The sequence below is a fragment of the Magallana gigas genome, chromosome 4 (assembly GCF_963853765.1).
Source record: "Magallana gigas chromosome 4, xbMagGiga1.1, whole genome shotgun sequence".
Taxonomy (NCBI): Eukaryota; Metazoa; Mollusca; class Bivalvia; order Ostreida; family Ostreidae; genus Magallana; species Magallana gigas.
In genome coordinates, this window is record NC_088856.1 from 39,698,875 (window position 1) to 39,709,704 (window position 10,830).

General features: G+C 33.6%; 2 protein-coding genes across 2 annotated transcripts; one reads left to right on the top strand and one right to left on the bottom strand.

Moving 5' to 3' along the window:
- The first annotated feature begins 1,809 nt into the window (after nucleotides 1-1,809).
- LOC105343335 (nuclear apoptosis-inducing factor 1-like) lies at nucleotides 1,810-6,474 on the top strand. Its single transcript, XM_034471290.2, has 7 exons — nucleotides 1,810-2,160; nucleotides 4,088-4,253; nucleotides 4,357-4,423; nucleotides 4,680-4,781; nucleotides 4,957-5,004; nucleotides 5,228-5,284; nucleotides 5,635-6,474. Exons 1-7 carry the CDS (start codon nucleotides 1,880-1,882, stop codon nucleotides 5,856-5,858), a joined length of 945 nt encoding a protein of 314 aa, XP_034327181.1. The 5' UTR covers nucleotides 1,810-1,879; the 3' UTR covers nucleotides 5,859-6,474.
- Nucleotides 5,704-10,579, bottom strand: LOC105342722 (putative nuclease HARBI1). The gene is made up of 5 exons (XM_034471289.2): nucleotides 10,185-10,579; nucleotides 8,227-8,564; nucleotides 7,848-8,105; nucleotides 7,504-7,727; nucleotides 5,704-5,838 (listed from the first exon to the last, which is right to left on the bottom strand). The coding sequence occupies exons 1-4, from the start codon at nucleotides 10,413-10,415 to the stop codon at nucleotides 7,508-7,510; spliced, it is 1,047 nt and encodes a 348-aa protein (XP_034327180.2). The 5' UTR covers nucleotides 10,416-10,579; the 3' UTR covers nucleotides 5,704-5,838; nucleotides 7,504-7,507.
- Nucleotides 10,580-10,830: the final 251 nt, after the last annotated feature.

Below are 10,830 nucleotides of genomic sequence, written 5' to 3' on the forward strand. Positions count from 1 at the left end.
CAAACACTTCCTGGATATGATGGAGGTGATCTTCCGGTGTTTCTGAGAATATGAGTATATCGTCCAGGTATGCGATAGCAAACTCCTCTTGTCCTTGTAGAACGATGTTCATGAGTTCTTGGAAGACTGCTGGGGCATTACTTAATCCAAATGGCATCCTATTAAATTGAAACAATCCCTTGTGGCATGCAAAAGCTGTTTTTTCTTTACTCGAGTCTTCTAATTTTACCTGCCAATATCCACTCTTTAAATATAGTGCAGTGAAGTACCTGGCCTTACCGAGCAAACAAAGAATGTCATCAATCAATGGTAATGGGAATGATACTGGTCTTACTATCTTGTTTAAACTTCGAAAGTCTACGCACATACTGTCTGATCCGTCCTTCTTCTTTACTACTACCAGAGGAAATGACCAAGGCGACTGTGATCTTTCAATAATCCTTGCGCTCATCATCTCCTTTATGGCCTTGTCGATTATCTGTCTTTTATTGAGGGGAACTCGATATGGTCTGTTCTTTATTGGTTGATGATCTCCAGTTTCTATCTTCATTTTGACGGTGTCGGTCACTCCAAGGTCGCTGTCCTTTTTAGCAAATAAGTCATTGTTTTTCCTCACAAGTCTTTGGATGGAATGTTCGAATCTTTCAGGAACATCAATCTTTTCTTCATTGTCCTGTTGGGTTTGGATTTCCGAGATTTCTTTTGGTCTTAATGCGGTGACACGTCCTACAATGTAGCCTTTAGGGATTTTGTAACTTTTGTTGGTTTGATTAACGAAGATCATGGGAATTTTTCTGTTTCTTCGGACAACACAAACTGAGTCTTCTAAATATAGTCCTGGGTCCTCCATAATACAATTATTGTCTATACTGTTCACTTCCACTAAGTCTTTATCTTCAAGGGGAAAATTATTTTTCACTTTTCCATAAAATACAGTCACAGTATTTGGTTTCACCATAGGTTTCTTAGGTGTTCTTACAATCGTTGAAATGTGTAGATCCTCTTTTAATTCAGCATAAGCCCTGCCATCAATGCGCATGAGTCCAAGATCAAAGTATAAACGAACATTGTTTTTCTTGAGCCAATCACGACCGAGAATCAGGTTTCGGTTGAGTCCCTTTGTCACAAAAAGTTTATGGTCTAAAGTTAACCCTGCAATCTTAAATGAAATATTTACATACCCTAACGCAATTAAAGAATTACCATTTGCTGCTTGAAGACAAGGAATATCATTTTTACACAATTTGGGGCGGGGGAACAAATTATCATACATTTTTTTACTAATCAAGGATACGGCCGCGCCAGTATCTACTAACGCTCTGAATTTATTTTTTCCAATTTTTAATAAACAGGTACTGGGGTTGTTTGTAAAATTAATTTCAAATGTAGGTCTTTTATGAAAGTTCTTCCTTCGGGCTTCAACGAAGGAAGAACATCTTAGTTTTCCTGATTTTGTTTATCAAACGTGGCGCGATGGGTCCAGATTTTGGGTGATCTCCTATCATTTTGGTCTTTAAAATCACGTGATCGATCTTGACGATCAGCTGACCTACCTCTATTTTGCTGCGTTCTTGAAAACCTGCGTTTGCTCCAGCAATCTGCACGCAAATGTCCTATTCTACCACAATTCCAACACTCAATCGATGGGCGGGGGCTTTGCTCAACATAATGCACAGACTGAGTATTATGAAGTGGTTTATTTAATTGAGGGCGGGGCCTAACCTGGCATGAGTTTTACTAAGCTTCTTATCTTACGCAAAAATATTATTACTTAAGAACTTCGTAAGATTTAACCTAAGATAAGAATGTTCTGTTTTACTAACGTGTTCGTAAGTTTTATTCGTAACCTTAACTTACGAAACGTTCGCAAGTTTCCGTAATGGAACTCTCTAATAACGGAGGTGTGAATATTCGTAGTTACGAACGCTGCGCAAGCGCAGAGGGCACTTTCGTTTTCGCGGCTATTTACATTTTATCGTCTGCGAAACTGTTTTCAACAATGGAGAAAGAGTTGAAACGGAGAAAACCCAACTGGAGTGAGTCGGAGCTAATGGCTTTAGCAGAGGCCGTAGCTCCGCACTTCCGAGTTTTAAAGGGGAAGTTTTCCGCTTTTATAACTTCTGAGAGGAAAAATCAACTGTGGCAGGATATCGCTAACCAGTAAGTTATTTGGAGAAAGTATCAAAATTGGACCTCAAATCCTTAGAAATGATATGATAGCACATACAATGACAATGTTATAGCACCGTATATCGGTTGTTTTAAAAGTTTAACAAAACAATTCTCTCTACATACCCAGAATATAAATTAAGTTCACATAATCTTGCCATAGAATTCCAATGCATGAAAGACTATATAATGATTGTAACACTGGAGTACAGATATTGAAGACTAATTACATTTTTTATTCAGTTGTTCTAAATGTATTAGATATATTCATTTGAGGACAGTTTTTGAAAGAATTTTATAAATATGCTTTACATGAAGTAGCACACGCTGAAATTGACATATGACGTCGGGATATTTTTAGATATAGTAATCAGATGTAAGCTGAACATCACTGAGGTAAATAATAGAGGAAACTCACAATAACATTAGCTTCTGGAAATATTTCTGTATTCATAGATTTTTCAACAAAATGATTTAATTACTGCGATTCAGTTTTGAAATAATTTTTCAAAAATGTCAGATATCTTGAAGGCTATGTTCTGTTTTTTTTAGGGACCAGGCAAAATTAACCCCTTCACGGTAACTGTGGTACTGCTCATTTGCACGACAAAATTACATAGTTTGGTGAAATATGACATATAACGTCAATTGTTTTATTTATGTCATTTAATTTTCTACGTAATGAAATTTTGGCAAAGTACCTGTATATCATTTTGCCCTGCAAGAGAGCAGTAGAACGGTTATCGTGAAGGGGTCTATTTATCATCATTTCAAACTGATGCTTTTTATGAAAATCTAAAGATAGGGGGAGGGTAATACATGCAAGGGTATTTCTAAGTGATGTGAGGCTTTTATCATGATACTATCATGTAAATGTGTGTAGTACTGAATAAGGTTTCTTATTAAAGGAGGTTGAACAACAATTGATATCAAAAAGATTATAATAAATATGTTTAACTAAAGAAGAGCCCTATGACTCTATGTTAATAATAGAAAAGTGGAAATGGTGGGTTCACTTAAATGGCCATATTTTTCTTAAACCTCAATGGAATTGGCAATGCGAGGCATACTTTTTCTCAGAATTGCATAAGTTTTCTAATTTTAAGACAAGATATCGTTTCAGAGGATGTTAGTGTGAGTTAAAGGTAAGTTATAGGTGACAAGTGACAGTTTTGGATAACAAGGGGAGTAACTCCCTCTTGAATAAGTTTTTTTTTTTATAGATTTTTTGTCTTGTAAATATAGAAAATGTTTAAAATTAAAAAAAAATTCTTTAGTTGAGAACTGCAACTCATTCTAAAAAAGCGTTTGTCCCATGGGTGTTATCAAATGCTAAAAAAATAGTTTTGTTCCATACTTTTCTTTTATGAAAAAAGTCATTGTCTCATGCCTGTGTGTACCTGTCCCATCATAGTGATAAATTTTGCCTGGTCCTTAATAATAAATCTTTAACAATGTTAAAAATAACTCTCTCATTTATCAGTAATATACATCATACAGAAACAGTGCAGTTGCTTAATTGTAAGATTTTTTTTTCTCTCATGTGAATGTTAAATATAATACTGATATATCTTTCATATACGGATATAATAAACAATATTTCTCATATATGTATTATACATATTGGCCCCATAAATTGACTGAGTTACTCAATCAGCTGTTGTGGGTTGGGTCAATATTACTGGCAATATAACTTTTTAAGATGGTTTCAGGATTTTGAAATATTAAAAAAAATGAGTTGAAACTTTTTAGATACATTTTGTCATTTTTTCACAAATTCATTATCTATAAGGCTATAAGCACAAACAATGTGCAAATACATATATATGTGTACACAGATACACTCTACAGCTGCACAAATTTGATATATTAAAAACATATATTTAAGTACCTAAGGCAAATATTTATATTCTAATAGAGTCAATGCTGTTGCAATGGTCAACAGAACAACCGAGGAAATGAAGAAAAAATGGGCAGACATGCAAAGTCTGACAAAGAAAAAGGAAGCAGAGAGGAGGAGATCAATGAAACAGACAGGAGGAGGACCAGCCCCAAATTTCATGTTCAAAAATTGGGAAAATTTGGTAAATACTTACAAAAAATTCTTATGAATATAAGTAGTAAAATATTTGTCTGTCTGTCATGAACAAATCATTTCCTTTAGTAAAGGTATGCTTTTTTTTAAAGGTTCTACAGTCTTTATCAGATGTTGCAATTGAAGGCATCAGTGGTGGAGTTGATACCGCAGAATGTGGTAAATTGGCTTTTTATATATATTTATGAATTTTCACATTGATATTAACCTAAGGTAACTCACTACACCCAGACTGTAATCACATGTAATACAAACTTTTCATGTTGATGCAATTTTTCATAAAATGAAATAATATAGTTCTTGATGTTGAATATTTTAAACAAGTTTTTTTATTCAAACCATCCACCATTATGTTTATCATAAGAAGTGTCTCAGTTTCTAATAGCAAAAAGTAACCTTATTAATCATTTTGTAGAAAGTAGACCATCCCCAGTGGTACCTGCAGGGATTATTATCCATGAAGTTCCGGCATCAGAAAATTCAGAACTGAGCGAGTCTGCTTCAACCCCATGTGCAAGTATGTACATGTACTAGATCTGATGATCCCTTCACACAAGATAACTGATATATACTTATTGAATTGAATATTTATTTTCATGAAATGCATATTATTAACTATATAACAATTTCTTTTGAACATAATTTTTTCGATTGATAATTTTGTTTCATTAATCATATTCTTTCTATCAAAGGAATGACAAGTATCAACAACAGCACATACAAAGACATGAATTTTGAGAGTAAGTTTAAAACAACACAATTAATGTAATGAATAACAATTTAACAATATTGTATCAAAAGTTTGATAGCATGAGACAAAAAATATCAACATATAACTTTATACAAATTAATAGGTTTTTAAGCACTAATGATTGTGAAGGCATAAAAAAAGATTATACAAGTTTATACAAGTGTAATATTGCATTAAAAATGGATATTGAATTATTACAAATTTAATTTCAGGCGAGTCTAGTCAAAGTCAAGAAAGGCCAAGAAAACAGACAAGGGTGCAAAGGAAAGGTAACAATGAAATCGAGCCTTGTAAAGTGAATTTTAATTCTTTAAGGAGGCATATGGTCAGTGATATTGTTAAAGGGAACTAAAAAGTTGTCCATCACACTACTTTGTCATAATGATGATATCTTATTAAGTTTGATTTCAACAAATAATATACATGACAGCCATTTTTTCTCATGCAAGTCTTACACTAGGAGGTTAGTTAAAAAAAATGTTTGTTAAATGTCAGCAGTCTATTTAGTGTAGATAAAACCTTAAAGAAAAAAACCCTTATTGATTTTGTTAGAATGAATTGATATTTAAAAAAAAAAAGAAAACCTATTCTCATGCTTTCGAAAACTTTTCTTTAAAAGAAAATGAAGTTCCGGTACACATATCACAGCTGTTATCTATGGAAGAGGAGAAGATTTCTAAACTGGAGACATACAGATCCAGAAAAATCAAGATTCTTGAAGAAATGCTTGAACTACAACGCAGAAGCACCATTGCAGTTGAATCCATAAGCAACTCCATGCACCAGTCAGGAAATTCTCAACCATTGTCATTGTCGTTATCTCCTGTAATTAAATTCTCTTAATATATGCACTAAAAAAACTTAAGGTAGGTTAATATCTTCTTCTAAAGAATATTTATATCAAAGGTTCTATATTTAGTAAAGATTATAAATTGTTAAGACAATGACCCTCAAAATAGTTCTTCATAAAAATCATTGGGTAAAATCTTTATAAAAATCTTCTTCTCAAGAACTACTAAGCTACATTCTAATGTATGGTAATTTAAAATCATTACAATATTCAAAAAATGTTTCATATTACTACTGTATGTGAACTATGGGCCTCTTGTTGAAATGTTCACGATATTATTTATAGGGAAAACTGTAGTTACATATCTTAATGCTAATAAAAAAGAATTGCTGGTACATTTATTAATTTGTAAGACTTTGTATTTTTGTGGAGTCCTGATGAAAGTCTCTGATGATAAATTGTTAAAAATGGAGAGAATATTGTTGATTACAGGATCCAGTATAATGGTTTTTCAGATTAGAAACTGCTTGTTATATGTTGATTGTTTTGTGAACTGGTTACTATTATATCAAAATGCTAGTACATGTAGTAGTTTTTTTATATTGATATATATTGTCCATGTACAATTATTTAACTTCTGTCATCATAATAAAGTAACATTTAAAGCAATGTGAGCTGTGTTTCTGAGAAATTTATTTTGCTACCTAAAGATGCTAATATATTATAATTCTGGGTGTACTTAAACCTGTGTGATATAATGGGTGAAAACAAATCTTTAATTTTATCATAATAAAGATTCCTGTACAATGCAATAAATAACAAATCGATTTGTGTACAGGGCGACAATAATGTAGTTTTGCTTCAATCAGAACCTCAAACAAGAGGCCCATGGGCCACATCGCTCACATGAGGAACAATAGGTATGATAAAATCAGCTTAATGGAGTCATAATACAAACAATCTGGACAATGTACAATTATAATACATGTAGATCCTGTATAAATAAAATCCATTTCCCCCCTGGATATTCTTATGTTTATAATCATTAGTTCCTTTTCTAACAGGATGATTTTATAGTCATATCACATGATGAGTATTGCAGTTCTCAAAAAGATCCTTAACAATTGTTTATATATGGGATATAAAGCTACATCAAACTCTGAACCTTCTTGTGAGGCCAAAGAATTGTCCTGGAGACAAAGTCTTAACAATTATAAAGAATCCTCTGGCTGATTAGTTTCTGAGAAGAAGATTTTTAAAGATTTACTCTATATATTCTTATGTTAAACTTTAACACCCCCCCCCCCCAAATGTGGCCCACCCTACCCCCAGGGATCATGATTTTCTGAGGAGAAGATTTTTAAAGATTTACTCTATATATTCCTATGTAAAACTTCGACCCCCATTGTGGCTCCACACTACCCCCGGGGGTCATGAATTTCACAACTTTGAATCTACACTACCTGAGGATGCTTCCACACAAGTTTCAGATTTCCTGGCTTTACGGACGACAGACAAAATGTGATCAGAATAGCTCACTTGAGCTTTCAGCTCACGTGAGCTAAAAAGGGTCTCAACAAAAATATGACTAATCGAAGTCTGGAAATCATTTTATTGTCGGTCAATAGAATAGCAAGACTTCCAATTTACCCAAAAAAATTTAACATGAAAATTGCAACAACTTAAAAACCTAAATACCTCTTCAAAATCTTTGTACAAGTCTATCTCTCAGCATTGCTGCAGTACAATTGTTGGGGATAACTGGAGCAAATGGTTGCTGGACATCATCTTCTTCCTCAGTTTCTACCATGAGAGGCACCCTCTCGTTTATGGCCAAGTTGTGTAGCCTCATAGCACATTCAATTATTTTCGTGCATTTGTCTGGTCTATAAGGCAAGCATCCTCCAGTTTTGTGCAAGCACCTGTTGATTTATAAGTTTGAAATGTTTTAGGTTTTCACTCTTTTAGAAGAAAATTCTTTTTTCAATACACCATTTCCTGATCTGAATTAAATTTGATATTTTGATTAAAAGGTGACGTACCTGAAACGTGCTTTAAGCACACCAAATGCCCTTTCAATAGCATTTCTAGTACGACAGTGAGCCGAATTGTACCGCTCTTCTTGTCCACTCCTCGGGTTGCTGATAGGAGTCATCAGCCACTCTTTAAGGGGATAACCCGAATCGCCTATCAGCCAACCTCCATCCTGAAGGCTTTCAATCAAATTTGGCAAGGAGCTGTTTTGCAAAATGAACGCATCATGGGTTGCTCCTGGGAATTTGCAGACGGCATTTGTGAACCTGGAAATCAATTAATATTTGAACAATAAAAACATAAGTATTTCTTTGGTGTATATATAAACGTTTAAACTTTTAATTAGCAATTCATCTTTATCTGAATTGAGAGTTTTAATATCCAAACCTTAAATCTGCGTCTACAACCGCTTGCACGTTTATGGAATGAAAACCCTTTCTGCAGACATACAGGTGTTCGTCATCTGTTCCCATGCCTTGTATGGGTATCTGAGTCCCATCGATGGCACCAATCACATTTGGGAACCCAGCAATCTTGTAGAACGACGCTTTGGTACGGGAAATGTGTTCCCTCCTTGTAAGGAACTCGATGTTCTGCAAAGCTTTGAAGACAGCATCGACCACTCGATGAACAGCCAGACATCCAGATGATTTGGAGATCCCATGAATGTCTGTTGTTTCTGAGAGGTAGTCTCCTTTAGCCAGGAAACGCAAGCATGTTAGAACCTGGAATGATTTAAAGGTACTGTTGACATAACACACCTGTAGTATGTTTATAAAAGAGGGTGAGGGTAGCCTGGAAATTAGTTCAAAATCTTCGACAAGCAAAAAAAAAGTAAATAAAATAAAATGAACAAAAGATAATGATAAAATGTAGTAGTGTTACCTAGTTTTAATTTTAGTTTTGTATAGTATTAAGGTATTTTGATTCACATATCATTCATTCACTCATTCATTCATTCAATCTCTCACTCTTTGCGCTGCACTGCAATACTAACTGTGTTGTGTGTGATTAAACCTAAACACTCCTATTTAAAATAATGGTTAAGTCAAAATATATAGAGTAAAGAAATGATTTTGGAATATTCCATTTGTATAAAGGTGTTTTTATTCTACGCTTTGATTAATCAGTATTGGTCACTGCTGACAGTGTGTACAATTAATATCGTGAATATGGTGATCGATTCATGATATGAAATCCAGTGAATAGCTTGCACTCAGTTCCATAAATTGGTTACTATATGTTTCTGTCATTGCTGTAAATAGTTTTATTGATATTTATTACCATTAATATTTCTGATCATTTGGAATTATTGTTTAAATATAAATTATCAAATTATCGGTCTTTGCTGATAATATTAATAGGTGATCTAAGTAAATATATGTTTTATGTCAATGTCTTTGCGATGTTTGTGTTTGTATTGTCTTTGTTGTGTGCTTATATATGTTTTATGTGTGTGTTGTTCTAGTGTGATTTCCTGCATTTACCATATATTCCTACAATTTATTGAAAAAGGAATCGAACCCTATAAAATCAACTTGGTGTTATTATGTCATCTGCATCAAGACCCGGTTACAATGCATGTACTAATAATTAAATGAAATAAAGACTTTTCAAAGATAAAAAACATTATTTGATGCTTGGGGGGGGGGGGGGCAGGTTCAGAATTTTTTAACCAGACATTAACACAAGTAGCGGATAAAAATGTCATATACATTTATATCCGCGGCTACCCCATTAGGCTTAACACAATTTTATAGGTCTATTCATTTAGTTAAAAAAAAGTCCATGACAAAAAAGCCTCTCTCCTTTGATTTCTTTAATTCTTTAACTATGTATTAATTTATTTCCTTGATCACCATTTTACTATATTATGATTAATACTTGAACTATAATATTGCTTAGTATAGGTATGGAAATATATTCTAACCATACTTGACTGTCAACAAGAAATGATATAAATTTTACACAATAAATCAAAAAATGCTTTATATATCTTTTAGGCAATATTTAATTTTTATTTTAAATTTGTATGGTTCATCACACACAATCTTGTTAAAGGGGAACAACTCGATGAAGTAATAATACAGTTGTGGCCCTTTTGGTTACTCTTCATCCTTCTTTCAAAATAGTGGACAAATAGAAATGTTTGCAAGGATATCATTCGGAATCATTCTTTGAACATAACCAACATAGTAAGTGTATTTTTTTAATCAATATCATGAGTGTGATGTATTATGATATTAATATTTTGTAAGAATTTGATTGATAAGAAGCTTTATAAGTCCAGCTTCTGTTTATTTTCATTTAGAATTTCCTCTGTTAAGTCATATCCATAAAAATACCTGGATGTGGGCTGGAATGGCATGCGACCTCAAAGTTTGTGGCTGTATGAAGTCTTTGACATCGTATTTCAGCTGCAGAATAACTCGCCTTGGAAATCTATATCGCCCAATGAGCTCGCTGTCGGTCAACATATCTAGAACTTGACTCCTGTCTCTGAAAACGCGTTCACGACGGAAAGCCTTGTCTTCGTTTTCTCTTAAAACTTCAATAAACAATAAGCAGGCGGCCATTTTTATTCATTTACTTAGAAAAATACGAAAAATTCTTAACTTAGAGTAGCCCATAGGCTGTCGTAAGTTACGACGATATTTTTGACGTAACTTAAAGTTAAGAAGTTTGGTAAAACAGATATTCATCGTAACTTACGGTTACGATGAAATCTTAAACTTAAGAAGCTTAGTAAAACTCATGCCTGGGGTTTATTTAGTGGACAGAATCTGGCCCTATGACCAATTTTCATACACTTAAAACACCCTTTGTTCCTCGTGTGGTCAACCTCCATGGGTTCTTCCTGTCTATTGTCTGTCGAGGACAAGTTAACCAATCTTTCACTTAATAAAGGCGTTGTACTGTCAAACCTTGAAACAGTCTGTCTATTGTCATTCGGCGTAGTACTTGTTATACTTGACCCCCTTATAGCTAGTC